Below are 25,400 nucleotides of genomic sequence, written 5' to 3'. Positions count from 1 at the left end.
CAGAGTCTGCAGTGTAATTACTACAGTAGACTCAAATGTGGTGTGAACATCCCTAGCTCTGGGATTTGGTGACCAGCCTCCCAAGGGAGGATGACACAGCACAGGGAATAACAGCCAAGGCAGTATACTTTGCTTTGCAGAGAGCAGAGACACTTAAGTCCTTGTTGAGGTCACCATGTTTATTACTTTAAACAGACATGGGTAACTTCCTGTGGTGTGAGCAAGCCAGCCTTGGGGATGGCGAGGGAAAGTAAAAAAAAAAAAAAAAAAAAAAAAAAAAAAAGTAGTGCGAAGTACAGCTCGTATCATTTGTTAATTAGATCTCTCCTCTCTATAGAAAGCTTCTGAGGGCTGGTGAGATGGCTTAAATGGTTAAGGCATGTGCCTGCCAAGCCGAAGGACCCAGGTTTGATTCCCAAGGTCCCATCTAAGCCAGATGCACAAGACAGCACATGTGTCTGGAGGCCATTTACAGTGACTAAAGGCCCTGGCACGCCCTTTCTCTCTGTCGACCTGCCTCTATCTCTCTCAAATAAATAAAAATTAAAAAGAAAAACAACAGAGAGCTTTTGACTTTTTCAGAGTACTTTGTGGATGTCATACACAAAGTTGAAATGTTATTGGTGTTAAGTAAGGTGGAAAGAAACTAGCATGCCATTCAGTTAACAAGTTAGCTCAACCACACCAACACTAGTTGCACACAGCTTAGAATTCCAAAGAAAGTACTGGAAAGTAGGAAAGCCTCCGAGCATGGTCCAACGTGGGGGATGGCAGAAGATGGTGCCAGCAGTCCACAGACACTGGTTGGGGAATGTGAGAGAAAGCCAAGGAGTCGTGAGAATAGAACCACTAGCTGGAACTCCGTGAATCCCTTTGTAAGAGATGAACCCTCATTACTCATTCCTCTCCCTCTTAATGGCCCAAGACCTCTCACTACTGTTACTTTGGGAATTAAATGTCACTATGAGTTTTGGTGAGGACAAACCACATCTGAACCATAGCAGCCATGAAAAAAAAAAATTAAAAATAAGAGTAGTCGGCTGGAGAGATGGCTTTGCAGTTAAGGTGCTTGCCTGCAAAGCCAAAGGACCCAGGTTTGACTCCCCAGGACCCACGTAAACCAGATGCACAAGGGGCACACACATCTGGGGTTTGTTTGCAGGCTGGAGGCCCTGGCTCATCTATTCTCTCTCTCTCTCTCTTTCTACCTGCATATTTCTGTATCTCTCTCTCCCTCTCAAATTAATGAATAAAAATAAAATATTAAAAAATAATAAGAGTAGTAACCACACAATGGCAATCAGGGGAGCACCACCTTTCTTTTCAAAATGCTACATATGTTTGCTTGTGCCTTTTTTACCTTTAACACATTCGCTCATTTGCTCATCCAGCAAATACACATGAAATATATCCTGCATTTGATTTCTTGCCGTTTTGCTCAGGAGGAAGAAATGAGATGTGCTGTCCCATCATCCATCCAATAAATATATATTTAAAATATTTTATTTATTTATGAGAAAGAGAGACAGAGGGGGAGAAAGACAGAGAGAGACAATGACTATGCTAAGGCCTGTAGCCACTGCAAACAAACTCCAGACACAGGTACCACCTTGTGCATTCGGCTTTATGTGGGGACTGGGGAATCTAAACAGGCGATTAGGCTTTGTAGGCAAGTGCCTTAACCACTAAGCCATCCCTCCAGCCCCAGTAATTTTTTTCTGATTTATTTATTTATTTATGACAGAAGGAAGGAGGGAGGGAGGGAGAGAGAGTGACAGAGGGGGGGGGAGTGAGGGAGGGGGAGAATGGGCATGCCAGGGACTGTAGCCATTGCAAAGGAACTCCAGACACTCGTGCCATCTTGTGCATCTGGCTTACATGGGACCTGGAGAATTGAACCTGGACCCTTAGGCTTTACAGGCAAGTGCTTTAACTGCTAAGCCATTTTGCCAACCCAATAATATTAATTATTTAAAAAATATTTATTCAGAGTTGGGCATAGTGGTGCATGCCTTTAATCCCAGCACTAAGTAGGCAGAGGTAGGAGGATCATCAGGAGTTTGAGGCCACCCTGAGATTACATAGTGAAATCCAAGTCAGCCTGAACTAAATTGAGATCGTACTTTGAACCCCCCCCAAAAAATTATTCATTTATTTGAGAGGGCATGGATATGCTGGGGTCTCCTGCCACTCTAAACGAATTCCAGATACATGTGCCTCTTTGTGCATTTGGCTTTATGTGGGTATTGGGGACTTAAACCCAGGCCATCAGGTTTTGCAAGCAAGTGTCTTTAACTGTTAAGTCATCTCTCCAGCCCCCAAGAAATACTTATTGAAGCCCTTTTATATGCCTCAAAGTGCTCTTAAGTGTTGGGGATGTAGTAATTAAAAAAAAATCAAAGAGAAGAAATGTTTTAGTCCTCCCTGATGAAACCAACTAAAACAAACAAATGGACACCAGTGTTATAATAAAAATGTTTTCTTGCCAGGCACGGTGGCACACACCTTTAATCCCAGCACTTGGGAAGCAGAGGTAGGAGGATTGTTGTGAGTTCGAGACTACCCTGAGACTACATAATGAATTCCAGGTCAGCCTGAGCTAGAGTGAGACCCCACCACGCCAGGCTAGAGAACCTTAGTGACTTAAGCTTTTAGAGTCTCGAATCCCATCAGCTCCTTGACAAGGTCAGCAGGGCAGAGCCAGAAGTTGCTAGTTCAGTCAGACCTCTCTCCACCGTGGGCCTCAAAACTTATCTTTCTAGTTCAGGCCTTTGGGGGCCTTTTCTCTTCAAACTCTAATATATAGAGGCTAGGCCGTGCTATTCTGATAACTTTTCCACCATTATCCCACAGCAATCTTAGTGTCTGGGCGCATTATTCCCATGTATTAGATAGGAGTGCTGAGGCACAGCCGACCCCTTCCTCATGGACCTTGATGTCCATCCCGAAAGCTGGCGGCAGAGACGAGGACTCCTGTCAGTCACTGCTTGGTTCTGCCTTCATAACCAAGCGACTGCTACCAGTCCAGTTCCATTAAAGGTATCAATGAATTAAAACAGCATTGTTATTTAATGCTGCCCCCCACTCTCACTCCTCCGGGGACGTCAGTATTGGGGATTGGAGATGCTGTGATGTGGGAGGGCAGTGGTCCTTTTGGCAAGGAGGTACCTTTTACATAGCTCCCCTCAATCTACCCTTCTCTAGAATGCCACAGGAGAAGACATGCTCTGGAGAATGGCGCTTGGGGGTCTCCCAGACAGGAATTACTTAAAGCCAGTGGCGCTTTGGAGTGGGGTTGGAGGTGGGGTGTCTGTTCATTCTTTGAAAACACAAGTTTTTGGCCTGGATAAGGGGGTGCGTGTCATTTACCTCTTTGTCTCATCTTCCCTGCTTGTTCTAATTATGCTTCTCCAACCTGGAGCCTTCCTCCCCTTCTTTGATCTCTGGAAATAGGTGGCGGCTTGCCACCTGAAAACGCTGACCTTGTCTGTCTGTCTGTCTCTCCCCGCCCACCCTCCGCACCCCGCAGGAGCGGGCAGTCGGTCGGGGAAAGGGTTAATCCGGCGGGTGGGGAGGGGAGTGGTGCTCACACCTTTCCCAGAGACCTCGGGCGGCGGCGGCGGCGGCGGGGCCCGGGCGGGGCGGAGGCTGGGGCCAGACTCCTCGGCGAATAGCAGCGCGCTGCCCGCCCGGATTGGAGCAGCCGTCGTCACGCTGACCTGGGCCTGGGATGTAAACCCCGCTGCGGGGCGCAGGCGGGCTCAGGGTGCCTCCGGGACAGACAGAGGACCCCCGGGCTCGGTCCGGTGCGAGCGGCGGCGGCGGCGGCGGCTGCGGGCAGGGACGCGGGCGGGGAGCGTGCGTCCGTTCGCGCAGGCAGCGAGCGACAGGCGGGGCGGCGCGAGCCATGGCCGGGGACAGCGAGCAGACCCTGCAGAACCACCAGCAGCCCAACGGCGGCGAGCCCTTCCTGATCGGCGTGAGCGGCGGCACGGCCAGCGGCAAGGTACGGCGGGGCCGCGCGCCCCCGATCCCCCGCTCGGGCCCCCCGGCGGCGGCGGCGCATGTGGCCGCGGCCCGTGTCAGTTGCTGCAAAAGCCACCGCGTGGCCCGCGCGCCTTGGCCGTCCTCCGTGCGCCCGTGTCGGCGCGGGGTCGGTGGGATGGGGGACGGACCTCGCTTCCCCGCTCCCCCCCAGGGGACTGGAGCGGGGGGGTCTCCCCGGGTGGGTCTCGGCCGCGCTCCCACGCCTGCTCCCCTCCGCTCCCTCCCCCGCGGCGCCGGCGACTCGTGGCCCGGGTCCGTGGGGGAGGGGCGGGAAGCGGATGCTTATTGTTTTGCAAGTCCAACGTTGGGGGAGAGGGCTCGGGGCCGGCGCCCCTTTTCCATTCCCTCTTCTTCTCCCCACCCCCTGCCGGGCGCCCCTCGGCCTTCCGGATCCCCCGTCGCCCAGGGGCGGAGCGAGCCGGCACGCCGGACCCCCCGCGGGCGGCCAGGGTGGCGGGAGCGCGCGGGGTGGAGGAGGCGGCGTGCGGGGTAGGGGAGCCCACCTGGGGACGAGCCCGAGCGCCGGCATCCGGGACGGGCGGCGGGGGACGGGACGGGAGGGGAGGAGGGGGCGACCGTCCTCTACGGAAAGAGCCCGGGAGAAAGTTGCGCTCCGAGGCGCCCTGGGGTCACCGCGTCCCCCTGCCACCGGCGGGGCCTGGGGTTCTTTGTGTTATCAGCCAGGCAGGGAGACGCGTCCCGGCGGCACCCCCGGGCTCGGGTGCAGGTGGAGAAGGGTGGAGCCCTCCCAGATGGTTCTTACTCGGCTTCCCCTCTCCGCCTGCGAGATGGGGCGACTTGTTCCCCTGCCGTTCGGTTAACAGCCTCCAAGTTCTCGGGCGGCCGGCGGGGCCCGGGGCGGTGGGCGCCGCGCTGCGCGGGGCTGCGGGCGGGCGGGCGGGCGGCGCGAGCGTCCCGGGCTGGGCAGCGCAGCGCGGGGCAGGAAGGCTGCTTGGCGCCATGAGAAGCGTGCCACGAGGTTTTCGCTCCCGTGCCAACTCCGCCGTGGCCCCTCCTCCATCTTGCTTGGGCATTTTTTTTCCCCCCCTCTCTCCACGTCTGGACTACTGAAGCCCCAGGGGCCCAGCCGCAGCGGCGGGCACCCGCAAACTGGAGGATTGAGTTATCCTTGTCCTCAGCTCCCATAGCTAGAATCTTCGTGCTTTAGGGCCCTGAGCTTAGCTTCGGCTTGTTCCTTGCTTTAAAAAATTTGTTAAGTTTTAAGCTATGTTCCTCACTAGTACGTTAGTCATTTGAAGACAAATCGGATGCCAGTCCTTTCAGGACATCATATATATAGGATATGTATGTATTATATATATAATATATATTTGTATTATGACATTCCTGCCGTCCTGTTTCCATATCATATTCCTGTTGTATGGAGACTTATTTCCCCCTGGCTGGATTTCCAGCGAGATGGCCAGCATGTAGTTGGGGATAACATGATAACCTGAAGTCCAGCCCTCCTAGTGGGGAGAGAGACAAACTTGCAGATGAGTGGAACATTTAGAAACAAAATGACCTTGGTTACAATGTAAATAATTTAGTCACTGCAGAGACGAAAACAGATCCTAAAATGGTGAAATACTTTATCATCCTTATTGTGTTTTTTATTCATCAGGCATTCCCGTTTGATAATAAAAATGAATTTTAAGGGTTGACTAGACAACATGTGCATGGGAATGCAGAGTGAGCCCTTGTGGAAGCCAGTTCTCTTTCCTCTTCCTTCTCACGGAGGAAAGAGCCAGGAACTCCCCACAGAGAAGTGTCTGCTTTCACACAGGTCTCAAGATATGCGTATTTTGGGCATATGATGCCATGTCCCCCCCCCCCTTTATATATATATATATGTATGTATCCCCCACCCCACCCCCGAGGTAGGGTTTCACTCTAGCCCAGGCTGACCTGGAATTCACTATGTAGTCTCAGGGTGGCCTCAAACTCACGGTGATCCTCCTACCTCAGCCTCCCAAATGCTGGGACTAAAGGCATTGGTCACAACGCCCTGCATTGCACACCTTTAAAGAGTGGAGGCAGAGGTAGGAAGGCTGTGTTTCAGGTCAGCTTGGTCTATGGTGAGACTCTACCTCAAAAGAATAAAAAATAAAAAAGGGAGGCTGAAGAGATGGCTTAGCTGTTAAGATGTGCTTGGGAAGCCTAAGGACCCAGGTTCAATTCCCCAGTACTGACGTAAAGCCAGCTTTATATAGAAGGTGGGACATTTGTCTGGAGTTTGTTTCTAGTGGCTGGAGGCTGTGGCCCTCTATATCTGCATCTTTCTCTCAAAATAACTAAATTAATAAATAAATACTAAAAAAATTAAAATGAATCCCTTAAAAAATCAAAAAACAGTCTGGAAAGATGGCTCAGTGGTTAAAACCCTTCCAGCCTGAGTTCAATTTCCCAGTGCCCATGTAAAGCCAGATGAACAATGTGGTGGTTCATGTCCAATGAGGCAAGAGGCCACACTCTCTCTCTCCCCACCATCATGTAAGTAAATATATTTTAAAAAATTTAGCTTTATGGTAGGGCCCTGGATTTGGTCCCCAGCATTGAAAAACAAACAAAACCAGAATTGCAAAGTAGTGACGCTACTTATAGTTTCCCACACTATAACTTGGGAGGCTGAGGCAGGGGCATGAGGAAGGAGGCAGTCAAGCCTGAGCTTCATAAATGACTGGCCTAGGTGACTAAGACCCTGTCTCAAAAGGACATACGACTTCTAAAAATTTCATATTGTAATTTGCTTGCTGTAATTCTATGATGGTTGTAGTGAAGTGTTTTATTTTTCCTCCTTTGGAGAGGTCAGCACAAGCAAACTTGGATCTTAGTCTGAAGCTTTAGGTAGGATAGTGAAAGCTAGACAGGTGCTAAAGGATTTTTTTTTTTTTTTCCAAGGCAGGGTCTTACTCTGACTCAGGCTGACCTGGAATTAGCTTTGTAGTCTCAGGGTGGCCTCTAGCTCACATCATTCCTTCTGCCTGTGCCTTAGAAGTGCTGGGATTAAAGGTGTAAAGGCGTGCGACACCACGCCCTGCTTGCTAAAGGATTTAGGAAGAAAGGCAAAAGGATTCAGGACACTATCAAAAAGCGACAACTTTAGAGCTGGGCTTGTTGGCGCATGCCTTTAGTCCCAGCACTTGGGAGGCAGGGGTAGGAGGATCACCCACTCTGAGACTGCAGAGTGAATTCCAGGTCAGTCTGGGCTAGAGTGAAACCCCTACCAAAAAAAAAAAAAAAGTGACAATTTTAGAGTTAGTTAGAAAGAGTCTCTCAAGCCTCTGGAGCCTAAGGGGTCTCATCACCTATTAAAAATATTTATTTATTATTTTTTGAGTGGTGTGGGTTTTATGCATCCATGCATTGTCATCACAGGGTAGATGAGAGAACGAGGCCGAGTTAATGCATTCAGGTCACACAGCTAGTGGCAGAGCTGGGACCTGGCAGTGCTGCCCAGTCCCTGCCACCGGCTTTGTAAAGGCATGGGCTGGCCGTGGTGGCTGCGGTAGGAAGATTGTGTGAGTTTGAGGCCAACCTCAGGCTACGTAGTGAATTCCAGGTCAGCCTGGACTAGAGCAGGACCCTACCTCGAAACACCAGAAAAAAAAAAAAAAAACCACACCAAAAAAACCCCAAAACCCAAAACAAAAATACCCAAACACCTAAGGGGCTGGAGAGATGGTTAGCGGGTGGCTGTGAAGTCTCAGGACCCCAGTTTGAGGCTCGATTCCTCAGTACCATGTAAGCCAGATGCACAAGGCAGCACATGCATCTGGAGTTTGCCATGGCTGGAGGCCCTGGTGTGCCCATTCTTTCTCTCTCTCTGTCCTCCAATAAATAAACACCTAGGGCATGAGACCTCAACACACACCATGAATGTTAGGGCTACATGGAAATAGCTGTGGATGAATGTGGGGGTTCACAGCTGCTTTTCCAGGATAATGGGGAATTACACTGCAGCTCTGCACACAGATCTTGACTGCCTTCTCCCTTCCTGTCTCTCTTTCCGAAGAGAAAGTTCTTTCTGAGGCACATGAGGCCTTTTCCTATGGCTTTCATTCTCCTCAATCTTGTTGCTGCCAAGGGAGCAAATATTTTCTTTCAGACTAAATTATTTTAGTGGTAGAAGGGAAGAATGGTGATTGCAGTTCCGTGTATTAGTTTTAGGTGACTGAAGATGGGGGTGCTTGCTATGTAGCCCAGGCCGGCCTAGATCTCATGTCAGTCTTTCTTGTTTCTACCTCCCGAATGCTAGGATAACAAGCGTACACCACCACACCAACTTTCAAGGTTTGTTTTGTAACTGAAGATAAATTAGAGGTTTAAACTTGCTAGGCTGACATGGCCTCATGAAAACTTGTTAACATTGCACTTGGCTGGGGCAGTACCTCTTTATACTGTCATTGGTATTGACTACTCCCTCCACGAGAATTTAGGCTCCATAGGAGAACACTGAAATATTATTTGAGTGCTTGAGATTGAGCGGAATCCAAATTGAAGGTCACAGAGGGAGGTTCTCTGTCCGGAGAATTTTGCTGCTTATAAAAATCTTAAGCCGGGCATGGTGGTGCACGCCTTTAATGCCAGCACTCGGGAGGCAGAGGTAGGAGGATCGCCCTGAGTTCCAGGCCACCCTGAGACCCTCAGGCGAATTTCAGGCCAGCCTGGGCTACAGCAAGACACTTACTTTGAAAGACCAAAAAAAAAAAAAAAAAAGCTTATCTGTTTTCTCATCAGGCCAGTTTATCACTAAATAATTCACTTATCTTGTTTGTTTGAAGGTGGCCAGGCAGGTGTCTTCTTAGTGAATGGCAGGTAGAGAGGTGGGCAGAAACTTTGACTTAGTGATAAGTGGGAGTGAGATTCAGATTTTCCCTTCTGGAAATCTGCAAAGACCACTCCTTGGATGTATTTTTAGGGAGGTGGGTCTGCGCATGAGTAATCCAGGCCCGAGGAAACAGCAGTCCCCCCGGGATGTGGGTTATTACTTCAGTAGCTTTGCTGTGAGTCAGCACCTGCTTTTGGAGCACTTCACAGTGTGCTCTGGACACGTCACCTTGGCTTCTGCTGCCCTGTTCCTGGAACCTGGTCTGCTGCCCATCTGGTCAGGTTGCAGATTCCATACTCCACATCAGGTGCCCCCTAGGACCCAGGGGACTGGTTTAGTCCGCGGCTTAGTCCTGGAACTATTGTGATTTTGGAGCAAACTGTCTTTTCCCTCACTACAAATTTGAAAGTCTGGTGTGATCTGACCCTGGTGCCCTTCTGCCAGTCTTGCCACAATCAATACTACCCTTCCTGCCACTCTCCACACGCTGTATCTGAGCCGCTCCCACTAGGCATTGGAGGCCTTCCCCTGCGCAGGGAGTCCACACTGCTGCTCTGTCTGAAATTCTGGTTCCATCTAGTTCTGTGCCACACCCAGCACCTTGCTGGTGGAGCCCAGCAGTTCCTGCAGCCTTGGCAGCTGGCCTTCCTCTTCCCTGCTGCCTTTCCTCAGGGCTGGGTCCCTTTTAGTCCTCTGTCTAGTGCCTTTGAAGTGTCCTTTCTGATGTTCACCCTGTGTGGTCACCTCACTCCAGCTCACTGCATAACATTTGCTTGGGTCTTGGGCTCAATGTCATTTCTTTGTTGAGTCTTGCTTTCATCAGGTTCTGTGATTCCGGCAGATTGCACTTGGGAATCCCACTGCTGGAAGATGTGACTTTTTGTTAGCAGGCTCTGATGATGCTGTTGAAATTGTTGAAGGTCTTGCAGTTTTCAGGCATGTCTCTATTTTTTTATAAAAAAGGTTTGCAGGTGCAAATATGTCTATATATTTATATGGTTCCTTATCCCTTAAACTTTGGTGGTCATTATGCTGACTTACTGGATCATTCTTTCAGCATAAATGAGCTATATATATGTGAATAATAAGGACAGCTCATGTTGCTATAAAATGTAAAGATGATGAATTAAGAAAGAATGAACACAGACAAACGTATAGAACGATGACTTAACCGTGTGCAAACTCTTGGTTCTTACTAAGGTATTTGTGACTAAAATGTGTTAAATTGTGGTTGGAGAGATGGCTCAGCAGTTAAGGCTCTTACCTGCAATGTTTGAGGACCTGAGTACCCATGTAAGGCCAGATGCACAAGGTAGTGCATGCAGCTGGAGTTCATTTGCAGTGGCTAGAGGCCCTGGCATGCCCCTTCTGTCTCTCCCTCTCTCTCAGATAAATAAATAAAACAAAAATACTGCTGGAGAGATGGCTTAGTGGTTAAGGCACTTGCCTGCAAAGCCCAAGGACCCAAATTCTATTCCCCAGCACCCACGAAATCCAGAAGCCCAAGGCACATGCAACTAGGGTTGGTTTGCAGTGGCTGGAGGCCTTGGTATCCCCATTCACTCTCTCTTTCTGTGCCTTGCTTTCAAATAAATAAATACAGTAATTTAAAAATCTTAAAAAGAGCCAGGCGTGGTGGTGCATGCATTTAATCCCAGCACTTGGGAGGCAGAGGTAGGAGGATCTCCATGAGTTTGAGGTTACCCTGAGACTACATAGTGAATTCCAGGTCAGACTGAGCTAGAGTGAGACCATACCTCGAACACCACCCCCCAAAAAAATCTTAAAAAGATATTTGTGATTAAAATGTGTTACTTTTGAGGTGGAGAGATGGCTTAGCGGTTAAGGCTCTTGCCTGCAAAGCCTAAGGACCTGAGTCCGGCTTCCCATAACCCATGTAAAGCCCCATGCACAAGGTGGCGCATGCATCTGGCGTTCATTTGCGGTGGCTAGAAGCTGCAGTGCACCCATTCTCTTTCTCTCTCAAATAAAAATAGGGCTAGAGAGATGGCTTTTTTGCGGTTAAGATGTTTGCCTGCAAAACCAAAGGACGCAGGTTTGATTTCCCAGGACCCACATAAGCCAGATACATAAGATGGCACATGTGTCTGGAGTTCATTTGTAGTGGCTAGAGACCTTGATGTGCCCATTGTCTCTTTCTGTCTGCTCCTCCTCAAATGAATAAATGAAACATTAAAAAATAAAAATAAATGTGTTATTTATTTATTTTTTTTCTGTGGTCGGGTCTTGCTCTGGCCCAGAATGCCCTGGAATTCACGATGTAGTCTCAGAGTGGCCTTAAACTCATGGCAGTTCACCTACCTCTGCTTCCCAAATGCTGGGATTAAAGGCATGTGCCACCACACCGGGCTTCATATTTTTCAGTTTAAAAAAAATCTAAGTGAAAAAGAGTTGTTTATCTTTCTTTCTTTTTTTTTCTTTTCTTTTTTTTTTTTTTTTTTATTCCTGAGGTAGGGTCTCACTCTAGTCCAGGCTGACCTGGAATTCACTGTGGAGTCTCAGGGTGGCCTTGAACTCATGGCGATCATCCTACCTCTGCCTCCCCAGTGATGTGATTAAAGGTGTGCGCTACCACGCCCGGCAGTTAATCTTTTTTTTTTTTTTTGAGACAGGTTCTCTGTGAGCCCAGGTTTGGATTGCAGTCTTACTGCTCAGCATTAGTGTTGGAGCAACTGCCACCACGCTTCATTTGGAGTGCTTACCAAGTCACATTCCATCCCCCAACTATGCAGCAAATTTTGTTAAAAACCTGCCAAGATATTTATATTTTTTAAGTGTATCAGTTTTAAATATCCCATGGTAATTCCCTCCCTCCCCCCGACACTTTCCCCTTTGAAATTCCATTCTCCATCATATTACCAATTTAAAGTTTTAAAACCATAATAGTAGGTCCAAACTTTTCAAAAGTTTTTATTGAACTATTAGATATTTCTGTTAAATTTGTTTTATATTTTTAGGATTTTTTTCAGTGGACACATTTTGCCACAAAGTTGCTTAACAGTCAGAAGTATTCTAAAGTATCTTTTAAGCTGACAATTTGATACTATTAGTAATTAATTTTTTTTTTTAAATTTGGGAGCAAAGACACAGAGAGAGGGAAGGAGAAAATGGGCATGATAGGGCCTCCATGTGCTGCAAACGAACTCCAGACACATGTGTCTGTGCATCTGCCTTTATGTTGGTACTAGGGAACAGAGCCCTGGTTGCAAGGCTTTGTGGAGAAGCGCCTTAAGCGCTGAGCTGTCTCTCCAGCAGCCAGCAGTTTTTTTCTAGTCCTGTTCTCATTCTTAGCTCAGGTTAGCCAGGAACTCACTATCCTGCTTCAGTTTCCTGAGTGGTGAAATTAATGAGAGCTTAAGACACCCCACTAGACAGTAGTAATATGTTGTAATTTTATTGTAATCTCCCATCAGACAATGGCAATTCAAAACCTTAAAGAATGAAAATAAAATAAATCAATAAAATATTTTCATATGGACAAATGACCACAAAATTTACATGAAAATGAAAAGGAAAAAAGGCAAGCTTTTTTTTTTTTTTTTTGAGGTAGGGTTTCGGTCTATCCTCGGTTGACCTGGAATTTACTATGTAGTTTCAGGATGGCCTCGAACTCACGGCAATCTTTTTACCTCTGCCTCCTGAGTGCTGGGATTAAAGGCATGCACCACTTTGCCGGGCTAATGCAAGATTTCTTAAAAGACCAAATGAAAAGTATTAGCTGACAACAAAACAAAATAGAACAAAACAAAACAAAAAAGCCTGCTGACCTGGGTTTAATACCCCAGGTATTAAGTAAGACATAGAAAAGTGGGTCATGCATCTGATGATCATTTGCAGTAGTAAGAGAACATGGCATGCATGTATTCATGTCAGCGCAGGGACACACACTTGCAAAACAGGTATTTTAAAGCCGGGTGTGGTGGCACATGCCTTTAATTCCAGCACTCGGGAGGCAGAGGTAGGAGTATCTCCGTGAGTTTGAGGCCACCCTGAGACTACATAGTGAATTCTGGGTCAGCCGGGGCTAAAGCAAGACCTTACTTCAGAAAGTAAAACAAAACGAGGTTTAAAAAATGGGGCTAGGTGGCCGGGCGTGGTGGCGCACACCTTTAATCCCAGCACTTGGGAGGCAGAGGTAGGAGGATCGCCATGAGTTCAAGGCCACCCTGAGACTACAGAGTTAATTCCAGGTCAGCCTGGACCAGAGTGAGACCCTACCTCAAAAAAAAAAAAAAAAAAAATGGGGCTAGGGAGATGGTTCCGCAGTTAAAGGCACTTGCTTGGAAGAGTCCAGCAGCTGGGGTTCAAATCCCCAGTACCCACAAATGGTTGTTTGTTCTATTTTTTTCTTTTTTCTGTTCTTTTTTTTGGGGGGGTGGGGTTCTACGTAGGGTCTCAATTTAGCTCATGCTGATCTGTAATTCACTATGTAATCTTAGGGTGGCCTTGAACTCACGTGAGTCCTCCTACCTTCGCCTTTTAAGTGCCAGAATTAAAGGTGTGTACCACCACACCTAGCTTTAAATGTTTTTTATTTTGTTTTAGTTTTGGACATGTGGTAGTTTGAATGTGATAGTTTGTGTGGCCCCTTAGGCTCAGGCATTAAAACATTTTTTTTTTCAAAAAAAAATTTTTTATTTTGGTGTTTTGAGGTAGCCCAGACTAACCTGGAATTCACTATGTAGTCTCAAGCTGGCCTCAAACTCATAGCAATCCTTCTTCAACCGCCTGAATGCTGGGATTAAAGGTGTGCACCACTATGCCTGCATGCATTTTTAGGGAGAGAGAAAGAGAAAGAATGGTCATGCCAGGACCACTAGTCAATGTAAATGAACTCCAGACACATGCAGTCCTTTGTGCATGTGGATTACTTGGTACTGGGGAATCGAACCTGGGCTTAACTGCTAAACCATCTCTTCAGCTCCTGCTCGCCATTTTTGATTAAACTTCCTACTTGAGCCCCTAGCTGGCAGATTCCTGCTAGAGGGGATGTGCCGCTGGGGGTAGATTTGAGTTTATCATAGAGTGAAGAGCAGTTGGAGCTGTGGTGGCTCTGCCTGCTGGCTCGCAGGGCTGGCTGTTTGGTGGTTGCTCTCTGCTTGGGTTTATGAGAGGGAACCAGCTTCTTCCACAATTGATGGAACTTCCCCTGGATCTTTAAGCCTGAAAACAAAAATCCATTCCCCCTGTAAACTGTGTGTGGTTGGATGTCTGTGCCAGCAACCTGTAGCTTACTACACCACCATGTAAAAGCCAGATGCACAAAATGGGACATACTTCGAGAAGTCATTGGCAGTGGTCAGGAAGCCCTAATGTGTCCATTTCCTCTCTCATTCTCTTTCTCTGCTTGCAAATTAAAAAAAAAAGTTCTAATTAGACTCCAAGCAAGCATCTGTAACTGCTGAGCCATTTTCCTGGCCCACGTCTCAGCCTGCAGTTCCCCTGTGTGCAAGAGTAAATGCCATGAAGCTACACATTCAGTGAAGGCGCAGCCCGCTTCTCAGCATGCGTGCTCGCAAGGACTGTGCCACCGGAGCTACATTTCCAGCCCTGGGGCTCAGGCTGGCTTTGAACTCACCAGCTCCTGCCTTTATCTCACAGGTGCTGGGAATATAGGCATGTGCCACCATACCTGGCAAATTTTGTTAAAAGCTCCATGGTTGAAGTCTGCATCTGACGAAAGCCTGCTTCCCCTGGTCATTGTGTCACTCCCGCTCCAGCGCCAGCGCTGGCATTCCGCTTCGTCCCTTCGGTGGATTCAGGCTCACAGGAGGGGGTGAGCCTTTTTTCAAGTGGGCGAAGCCAGGTGGTGAGGGAGCACTGATAGAAGAGAACCTCAACATTTGATTTTGGGAAGCTTGAGTAGAAGACATAGGATTCCCTGTCCCAGAATGACACAGAGAACCCTCCTGTTCCCAGTACATTTGACCTCTGAAGCTCGTCCCAGTTACTTACTGGGTCTAGCTGCACATTCAGCTGCATGAAGGTCCCATCAGGCTTTAACAACTTAGTTCTTGGCTTTGCTGGCAAGCTTAACTGCTAAGTCATCTCTCCAACCATTTTTTTTCTTTTTTCTTTTTGAGATCAAGAAGAGAGAGAATTAGCATGCCAGGGCCTCAGCTACTGAAAAGAAACTTCAGATGTGTATGCCACTTTGTGTGCCTATATAATCTGTGAACAAGCGTCACTTTGTGTATCTGGCTGACATGGGTTCTGGGGAGTTGAACCTGGGTTCCTGGGCTTTGCAGGCAAGGGCCTTGACTGCTAAACCATCTCTCCAGTCCTTTAAAAAAAATAGTATTTGAGAGCTGGGTGTGGTGGCTCACGCCTTTAATTCCAGCACTTGGGAGGCAGAGGTAGGAGGATCGCTGTGAGTTCAAGGCCACCCTGAGACTCCATAATGAATTCCAGGTCAGGTCAGCCTGGGCTAGAGTGAGACCCTACCTTGAAAAGCAAAAAAAAAAAAAAAAAAGTATTTGAAAGAGAGTCAAAGAGAATGGACATGCCAGGTCCTCTTGCGTTTGGAAATGAACTCCAGATGCATGCACCATTTTTTGCATCTTGCTTTACATGGGTGTGAGGAGTTGAACTCATGCCATCAGCACAGGCCTTTAACCCTGCTCAGTTTTAAAACCATTTATGATTTCCCATTTTATGCTTAGTAAAAGCTTAAGTCCTTAACTGTGTTGTGCTATAAGAATACTTAGACAAGGAAGGCAGGAGAATCTCATTGAGAGCCAGCCTGGACAGCATAGCAAGCCCTGTGTTTTTAAAAAGGCAAAGTCCTTACAAAGGTCTACACATTGCCTGTTCCTTTTACATGGGAATGTTGTCCCTCAGATAGGAGAAGAGAACATTAATTCAGCTATATCAGTTACAACAGTCTTTAACAGTTAGTTTGCCTACCTCCTTGTGATTACTCTACTTAAATCTTGGTGAATGGCTGAAAATGTACTACTTCTTTGCTCAGTTACCTCTTCTGATTCTGGTTTTTGAGCTAGGGTCTCGCTCTAGCCCAGGTTGACCTAGAATTGACTATGTAGCCTCAGGCTGGCCTTGAGCTCACAGTGATCCTCCTGCCTCTGCCTCCTAAATGCTTGGATTAAAGGCGTGCACCACTATGCCTGGCTGGGTTTTTTAAAAAATATTTTTATTTATTTGAGAGAGAGAGAAACAAAGACGAAGATAGAAATAAGTGCGTATGAGTGCTCCAGGGCCTCTTGCTGCAAACAAAATCCAGACACATGTTCTGCTTTGCGCAAGTACTGAGAAATCGAATCCAAGGCTTTTCAAGCAAGCACCTTTAAGCACTGACCATCTCTCCAGCACTGGTCTGTCTCCCCATCTGCTAGTACTGGTTTTTAGCAGTTAAACCTAGTTTCCTTGTCTGTTGCTAGGATATATAGGATGTTCATTTGTTGCTCACCTCTATACTTATCTTGGGGTCCCTTTGCCTGGATGGAGTTGCCTCCAGAGAGTTGGTCATGGAGCTTGGTGTAATAGCTTGATGACTAGGTGCTTGCTTGATATTAGAAAGACAATCAAATCAGTGCCTGGTATGGAGGCACACACCTTTAATCCAGCACTTAGGAGGCAGAGGTAGGTGGATTGCTGTGAGTTTGTGGCCAGTCTGGGACTACAGACTGGGATAGAGTGAGACCCTACCTTAGAAAAACCAAAAATATCAGCTGAGGGTGATGTCACATCTTGTCATGTTTTTTTAGGGTTGACATCTTTTTAAAAAAATATTTACTTATCTATTTATTTATGAGAGAGAGAGAGAGAGAGAGAGAGAGAATGAATATGAGAATGGGCACACCAGGATCTCCAGCCCCTGCAGATGAATTCCAAATGCATTCAGCCCCTTGTGCATTTGGCTTATGTGGGGACCCCTAAGCCATCTCTCCATCCCTGACAGCTATTTTGTTTAGCTGACTGCTTATTGATAGATATGGATCAGATCTTCAGTTCAAGCAATACTTCTCAGAGTATATCTCCTAACCAAACTGGTCTTTTTTCTGTCTTTGAGAAAGGTAGATCCACTGCCTTGTTTAGAGGAAAATTGTCTATAGCAGCTCACAGCCTAAATGTGGTTTAGATGTAGACTTTGCTATTGGGGACTGAAATTAGGATGTGGGAAAACCTGGTAGCTCGTCATGTGCTAAATTTAGTGTTTCCCTGGAATAGAGCATGACATCATTGGATGAGACACTTGGTAAAGCTCTGTGTCATTTTGTATTGTCCCATTCAGATGATCCGTCTTCTTTCATCACAGAAGATACATAGCTATATACATTCTAAACTTATGTTAAGTACTGAGACACTACTATTTAAAACATTCTTTCCTTTTTTTTCCCCAAGGGAAGAGCATAAAGCCTGTGTAAGTTGGGAAGCATTTGTGGTGTTTTACCATTGTAATAAATTTGAGAGAGTGTTGGTAATGAGTCTTTCTGCATGAAAAGCAACCAGGAACTGTCTGCATTTAACAATGAGGGAGCTTGCACTGGCTGAGAAAATTCCACCAGCCTCCCGGGGGGCCATGTGAGGTTTGAGGTCTGGTCAGGATGGAGACCCTCAGGCTGGTGACATGCTTCCCGATGAAGCAGGTGTGGTGGCATAGGGAACCTAGGCTTTGCAGTCGCCAGGTTTATGTTCACATCCTGATGCAAACCCTTGTAATCTTTTTCTCCTGAACCCATTCCTGCATCAGGGAAAAGGAGATAATGTCTAGCTGGAGGGTTGTGAGGAGTGAGAAAATGTGAGACTCAGTATATATAAAGCAGGGTCTGTGGTGGGCAGAAATCCGTTGTCTCGTACCATGACTCATGCAACAGATGTACTGTTGGAACAGGCGTTTTGATCAGTATGTCCCAATATTTATTTATTTGTTTGATTGGGAAACTTTTTTCTGGTGGTGTACACATTGGTGTTTTGATGGCTGCTGTTTTATGTGAACATCCTATCTCCCAACCCCCCACACTTGGCCTTCCTTGTTAGCATCTCATCTGCCCTCTGAGTCCTTTCTCCTGCGCTTGGGCTCGCCATGTGGCTAGGAGGGAGAAGAGGACGTAGTGGACAAATTGGACTGGGAACCAGGGTCTCTGTAGTATCCCCCAGCTCTGTGGCTACTGCTGGGATGTTGTATCTGGTTAAGGGAACGACAGATATCTCTCAAACATTCTAGTGGTCTTCTTCAGGGTTGTTCTTCTCAAGCCTGGCCCCTTGTCTGTGTTCTGGTTTGGTGTCTTTTCTTCCATGTTAGGCCTTTCCTGCGAGCTACTTGCTGGGTGAATAGCAGGGTTCCAGGCCTGCCTCCTTACAACCCCCAGGCCTGCCTGTGTTCCGCATTGTTTCACAGGAGTACATGGATCACGGAGAGCAAGCTCTGCAAGTGTGCCCAGGTGTTGGGCTTTGGGCTGGAATCGAGGGATGCCACATGATGATGTCTCTCCTGACTGTAGTTAGAACTGTGGCTTCTAGGGAGTGACCTGGGGAAGTAATCTTTTTTTTTTTTTAATTTATTTGAGAGTGACAGACAAAGATAGAGACAGAGAGAGAATGGGCACGCCAGGGCCTCCAGCCACTGAGAACGAACTCCAGATGCATACGCCCCTTGTGCATCTGGCTAACGTGGGTCCTGGGGAATCAAGTCTCGAACCGGGGTCCTTAGGCTTCACAGGCAAGCGCTTAACCGCTAAGCCATCTCTCCAGCCCATGACCTGGGGATTTTGATGCCTACCTTAGCTTGCAAAGTAAAGTGAGGAAAAGAATGCTCTATTGCACCTCCTACTCTTAAGTTTTCAGGCATCTTTTTTTTTTAAAATTATTTATTTATTTATTTGAGAGCGACAGACACAGAGAGAAAGACAGAGGGAGAGAGAGAGAATGGGCGCGCCAGGGCTTCCAGCCTCTGCAAACGGACTCCAGACGCGCGTGCCCCCTTGTGCATCTGGCTAACGTGGGACCTGGGGAACCGAGCCTTGAACCGGTGTCCTTAGGCTTCACAGGCAAGCACTTAACCGCTAAGCCATCTCTCCAGCCCAGTTTTCAGGCATCTTTTTGTGTTCGTGAAAAATAGTTTGGCCTAGTCAAGAGGCAAAAGAGGATCACAAGTCCAAGGCCAGCCTGGTCTACAGAGTATTCACATAGACGACTTAGGAGACCCTGCGTCAAAATACAAACACAAAAGGACTGGGTGTGTGGCTCAGCGATGGGGCTCCTGCTGGACATGTGTCAATCCTCAGTACAGAAATAGACCCAATATATCAAGTATTTATTTATTTGTTCGCTTTGAGACAGTCTCATTGTGTAGTTCAGGTTGGCCTGGCTCCCTAGGAAGACCAGGTTAGCCTCAAACTTGCAGCAATCCTTATTCCTCTGCTTCCTGAATCCTGGGATTTCAGGTGACTGCTACCACACTCAGACACAAATAGTTATTAAAAACTGGTCAAGCGTTACGTTTGCCTACTGAATCCAATGTGCTCTATCTACTTCTACTAGGTGCTTGCTGAAAAGAGCCTCCTTCCTTGAATGTGGCTTCTAGGCAGTGACCTGAGTGATTTCGTAGGCATCTCAGAGGATTTCCTCCTCCCCCTGATGTCCCATTACCATTTGTTACCTGTGAAGACAGTGGGTAACAACGTAACTCATTTGCTTTCCTTTTTGGTATGAGATCACTAGATATCCACTTTCTTAACAGTTCCTACCTACATAATAATACTTTGCTACAAACCATAGTCTGGTACACTGGGTGTATCAGGACTTCCTCTGTCTGCCTTTGGCCAGTCTTGCTGTCTGCTTCTGACAGGCACACTCCTGGGTGTTGTCCAGATGTAGAGGCCGGGAGAGCCCTAAGGACCCAAATTATTTATGGCAGTGGCCCTTTACTGATAAGGCCTCTAGCTTGCTGAGTCATGCATCTTCTAGGGGAGACTTGCCAGTTTCCTTTCGTTTTTCTTTTATGGTTTTTGAGGTAAGGTTTTGTTCTAACCTAGGCTGACCTGGAATTCACTATGTAGTCTTAGGGTGGCCCCAAACTCACGGTGATCCTCTCATGCCACCCAATTGATGTACAGGGGATAGAACCCAGGGCTTCATGCATGGTAAGCAAACATTCTGCCAACTGAGCTGTCTTTTTATTTTTGTTTAGTTTTTTTTTTTTTTTTTTTTTTTTTTTTTTTTTTTTTGGTTTTTCAAGGTAGGGTCTCACTCTGGCTCAGGCTGACCTGGAATTCACTATGTAGTCTCAGGGTGGCCTTGAACTCATGGCGATCCTCCTACCTCTGCCTCCCGAATGCTGGGATTAAAGGTGTGCGCCACTACGCCCGGCTGTTTAGTTGTTTTTTATTGACAATTTCCATAATTATAATCAATAACCCATGGTAATTCCTACCTTTCCCTCACTTTCCCCTTTGCAACTCCACTCTCCATCATACTCCTTCCCACTCTAAACCAGTCTCTCTAATTATGATGTCATGATCTTTTCCTCCTATTAGGATGGTCTTGTTTAGGTAGTGTCAGGCACTTGTGAGGTCATAGATATCCAGGCCATTTTGTGTCTGGAGGAGCACTTTGTAAGGAGTCCTACCCTTCCTTTGGCTCTTACATTCTTTTTTTTCCCCTCAATTTTTATTAACATTTTCCATGATTATAAAAAAAAATCCTATGGTAATACCTTCCCTCCCCCACTTTCTCCTTTGAAATTCCATTCTGCATCATATCCCCTCCCCACATCAATCAGTTTCTCTTTTATTTTGATGTCATGATCTTTTCCTCTTATGATGGTCTTGTGTAGGTAGTGTCAGGCAGTGTGAGGTCATGGATATCCAGGCCATTTTATTTCTGGAGGGAGCTGTTGTAAGGAGTCCTACCCTTTCTTCGGCTCTTACATTCTTTCCGCCACCTCTTCTGCAATGGACCCTGAGCCTTGGAAGGTGCAGTCGAGATGTTACTCAGTACTCCAGTCACTTCTTTCCAGCACTATGATACCTTCTGAGTTGTCCCAAGGTCACTGCCATCTGCAAAGAGAAGATTCTCTACCCAAAGTGAGAGTAGCATTTATATAAGGGTATAAATATTAAGAGAAGTGCTTACTAGGCAGCTTGATAAGCATAGTATATACTTTTATCCAGATATCAGCAGATGTTACAACCCTAGGGCTCATGACCCCTGTTTTAAGTTTTCAGTATCAGGGATGTATTCCCTCCCATGGAGCAGGCCTCCAGTCCAATTGGAGGGCAGTTGGTTTCCACCATGACAGACATGCACTATTGCACTCGTTGGCTCATTTGGGATGGCTGGCCAATTGTAAGGCTTGCAGTGTCCACTGTTGAGTATCTTCACTGGTAGTCTCTCTCCCATTGAGCTACATGTAGAATGGCTTCTTGGCTCTTACATTCTTTATGCCACCTCTTCTGCAATGGACCCTGAGCCTTGATGTTAGCCTGCTGAGGCTGCCGAGAAGGTAGTGTTAACAACCTTGTTTGCTCAGGAGAGCATCTGTTTGTTTCTCTGCTGTCTTCCTGTTTCGTATTAGTGATTCTTTAAAATTTTTTTTTTTGTTTTTACTTTTATTTATTTATTTGAGAGTGACAGACAGAAAGAGAAGAGGCAGAGAGAGAGAGAGAAAGAGAGAGAGGAGAGTGGGCGCGCCAGGGCTTCTAGCCACTGCAAACAAACTCCAGATGCGTGCGCCCCCCTGTGCATCTTGCTAACGTGGGTCCTGGGAAATCGAGCCTTGAACCAGGGTCCTTAGGCTTCACAGGCAAGCGCTTAACCGCTAAGCCATCTCTCCAGCCCTCATATTAGTGATTCTTTAGAGTAGAGAAGAACATTTTCCAGAGGGTGAAATAGGACATAGTAAAGTGTCCATCTTATAAGCGTCTAGTTGAATAAGTTCGAATTCCCACAGGCTGAACGCACCTGTATTGAATACCAACAAGGACACGTAATGCATTATTACTACCCCTCCTTTGCATCCCTCAGTGCCCCTCCCTCCTGCCAGTGCGTCCCTGTTAGGAGGGCAGTGTTCCTGCTGGACTCTAGGGACTTGTCTTTCCGACAGTCTCTTCCAAGCTGGCTTGGAATTTGTGGCGTAATTGAGGATGACTTTGATTTCAGGATTGTTGTGCTTCTATTTCCTGTCTCCTGGATAGCAAGTAGTCTTATTATTATTATTATTTTTATTTTTATTTATTTGAGAGCGACAGACACAGACAGAAAGACAGATAGAGGGAGAGAGAGAGAATGGGTGCGCCAGGGCTTCCAGCCTCTGCAAACGAACTCCAGATGCGTGCGCCCCCTTGTGCATCTGGCTAACGTGGGACCTGGGGAACCGAGCCTCGAACCAGTGCCCTTAGGCTTCACAGGCAAGTGCTTAACCACTAAGCCATCTCCAGCCCGCAAGTAGTCTTATATAGGAGCTCAGATTAAAAAAAAATCTCAAAAACAAACAAACAAACAAACAGACAAACAAACAAACAAACAAAAGCCAGGCATGGTGGCACACGCCTTTAATCCCAGCACTTGGGAGACAGAGGTAGGAGGATCGCTATGAGTTCAAGGCCACCCTGAGACTCCATAGTGAATTCCAGGTCAGCCTGCGCTAGAGTGAGACCCTACCTTGAAAAACCCAAAAACAAAAAAAACAAAACACCAAAACCAAAAACAAACAAACAAAATCTCTGTGTGCCTAGCAAAATGCTACTGTTAGCTGTGGGTGTTACATGCCTGTAACCCCAGCCCTAGGAGGTAGACAAAGGAGGATTACAAGATATGTTGTCCCCTCCCCCTACTGTCCTGCATTACGGAGTAAAACCCCTGGAACAAACAGAAAAATAATACAAAAACCAAATGAAAATCATCGACCATTACTTTCACCTGATCATAAATTGCTCCTGAAGCTTTCACCCTGGCTTACCCTTGACCGGTCCATGTCTCCAGGTGTCCTTCAGTCAGTACATGTGCGCCAGTAGCTCACTGAGCCGAGCCAGGAGGCGCTGGGCTACCACAGCGCAATCAAGGAAGCCCTTGGCCGTAGGGGGTTTCCACGTCTGGATCTAACTTCCCTGTTAACCCAGCACCTCGTATAGTACCTGGCCACATACCTAGCCACCAGGTAGGCACTTTGTCTGCCAGCTAGGGTGAACGGCACCCCTATGCCAGTGTCTTGGAGCATTGGTCCTTTGGTATATGCGACTTGGACTTGGTGGTTCTGGGATGCAGGTTAACGTCTTGTGTCCCCAGCCTCTTGCATAGAGAGCATTTCAGCCTGAATGTTGAGAGTGTGGTGAGTAAGGAGTAAGTGGGACGCTGAGTGAGCTCTGGGCAGGCGTAGAAGGGCGGAGGCTGTTCGGGGCTGTGGAGAAGCTTTTCTTTCTAGAGGCAGGGATGTCACTCATTTTGCAATGTCCCTAACACCATCGGCTAATCGTGCTCCTTCCCCGGCTGGCTGGCTGGCTTCCTGCCGCCACATTCTCAGTCACTTGTGTGGGTTCCCTCTGTCTGGGGATGGGTCATGTCTCCAAAGCCCTTTCTTGGTCACCGCTTTTCTCCCCCATCTGTACTCTGTACAGATCCTTTGTCAGTCATTTTCTGGTTATTTCCTGTCCTAAGCCCTTTCTCATTTGTTAGTTGGCACGAGGCATTTCCACTTGGTGCTTTTGAGTTACTTTGTTCGGAACTAGACTAGTAATCTCCAGCCTCCGTCTCTCGCACCACAGACCGGTTGCACTACCTGTGTTGTGTGTGCAGCTGCGCATCGGGCAGACCCCTTGCTGTCCCCGCTGTCACATCCACACCCTCCCACGCACCCAGTCTGCTTAGTCAGCTCTACTTTCTGTATTCCTCTGGAATCCCCCCCCCCCCCCCGCCCTACAACCCCATTCATCATTTTCTGCTTGGATGACTCTCCAGTGGCTAATTTTCCAGCCGTCAGTCTGGACCGTCTCCAGAACATTCTCCACATTGCTGCTGGGGTGATCTTTAAACAAATGTAGCTCTGATACCACCGACACTCCTAGAGCATTCTCCAGTGGCCCTCCTTCGCCTTCTCTTTTGCTGTGGGCATCTCTACCAGGGCACCCGTCAGCTGAGAGGCCTCATTATACCTGCCCTTTCCTACCCTAACGCCCGCTATACCATGCCCAGATCTCGGCTCACGTCACACTGTTACTCTCCGAGCTGCCTTTGCACAGGATGCTGCCCCTGCCCATCTAGGCACTTCTATGTTTCAGCTATCCTCTCCCTTGGCTCTGTCTGCCAGTACATTGTCTGGTTGAGACTCTCATCCTAGATGTGACTTCCCTGTGCTGTTCGGTCCCGGCACACAGTTCTGTCTAGCTGTCTGTGTTCCTAGAATGCCCCAGGTGCTCAAACACACTTGATTGAGTGTGTTAAGGCTCCTTCCCCCTGCTTCTCATGTGGGGTTTGTCTGGTCATTCCCCCAACCTCTCTCTTCCTAATGTCAGAGTTTGAGATCTGAAAAATTAATCTCACATGTGTAGTTCTTGGAAAAGTTAACTTTCAACAAAGCCTGCATTCATAACAGAAACCATTGCTTTTCTGTTGAGCTCTTGGGCAGATGTTTGAGTTTCAGGAAGTTGTTGGCCCACAGCATTTTTGAGGTGTGGCACAGGCCTCTGCTTCCTTGGAAAGCGGGTTTGTTACATAGTTTCTTCTTAATCAGAAGTCTCACAGCTATTGTCAAACACCGAGGCAGTACTGTTTTGACGCACCAGGACAGTCTGCCTTGTTTTAGTTCTCTTGCATCACTCGACTGAAAATCCAGGTTGATTGCCTCTTTGAGTGTGCTTCCGCCGCACGAGCACACGCTGCCCAGACTGCTCCGTACTGGTGCTGCTCCGGGTGATGCTCTGCAGGTACCGGCTCCTTCCTCTCTCTAAGCCCTTGGGGGTGGGGGGGCTGCTGTAGTTACCTCTGATTTCCACTCCAGGAGACTGCAGCACAAAGTTCAGCAAACACCCCATAGCCAGTGAGGGGCGAGGCTGGGGCTGGCGCTCCAGCAGCCTTTCTTTAGGTCTAGAGACCCTGTCTGCCGAGCCTTAGCCCAGGCCTGCCAGCCGTGCATGACTGTGCTGCCGCCCCGTGGAGCCTCTGCACCAGGGACAGCACCTCCTCGCAGGTGGCGTGCAGTGTAGTGAACATGACACAGTGCAACGAAAGATAGAATCCTGCAGCCGCTCTCTATTATACTTGATTTTAGCTTAAAGGCCAAGATATATATGTGTATGTGTATGTGTATGTGTATGTGTATGTGTATGTGTATGTGTATGTGTATGTGTATGTGTATGTATATGTATATAGCTTTCGATGTAGGGTCTCACTCTAGCCCAGGCTGACCTGGAATTCACTATGTAGTTTCAGGGTGGCCTCGAACTCATGATGGTGATCCTCCTACCTCTGCCTCCTGAGTGCTGAGATTAAAGGCGTGTGCCACCATGCCCAGCTCCTTTTTTCTTTTTAAATTGGCAGCTTCCATACC

General features: G+C 47.5%; 1 protein-coding gene and 1 pseudogene across 1 annotated transcript in view; one reads left to right on the top strand and one right to left on the bottom strand.

The window, feature by feature from the left end:
• Positions 1–752, bottom strand: part of LOC101601964 — a 42,044-nt pseudogene extending 41,292 nt beyond the window's left edge.
• A 3,125-nt stretch (positions 753–3,877) lies between these two features.
• The window catches only part of Uck2 (uridine-cytidine kinase 2), a 74,401-nt gene continuing 52,878 nt past the window's right edge, over positions 3,878–25,400 (top strand). The window contains exon 1 of the mRNA XM_045132745.1: positions 3,878–4,006. Within this exon, the coding sequence (XP_044988680.1) occupies positions 3,908–4,006 (99 nt within the window). The 5' untranslated portion in view covers positions 3,878–3,907. The remainder of the gene's footprint in view (positions 4,007–25,400) is intronic.

This window comes from Jaculus jaculus, chromosome 1 (genome assembly GCF_020740685.1).
Source record: "Jaculus jaculus isolate mJacJac1 chromosome 1, mJacJac1.mat.Y.cur, whole genome shotgun sequence".
Classification (NCBI taxonomy): Eukaryota; Metazoa; Chordata; class Mammalia; order Rodentia; family Dipodidae; genus Jaculus; species Jaculus jaculus.
Note: the sequence above shows the minus strand (reverse complement) of the source record. Positions and strands in the feature narration are given on the sequence as shown.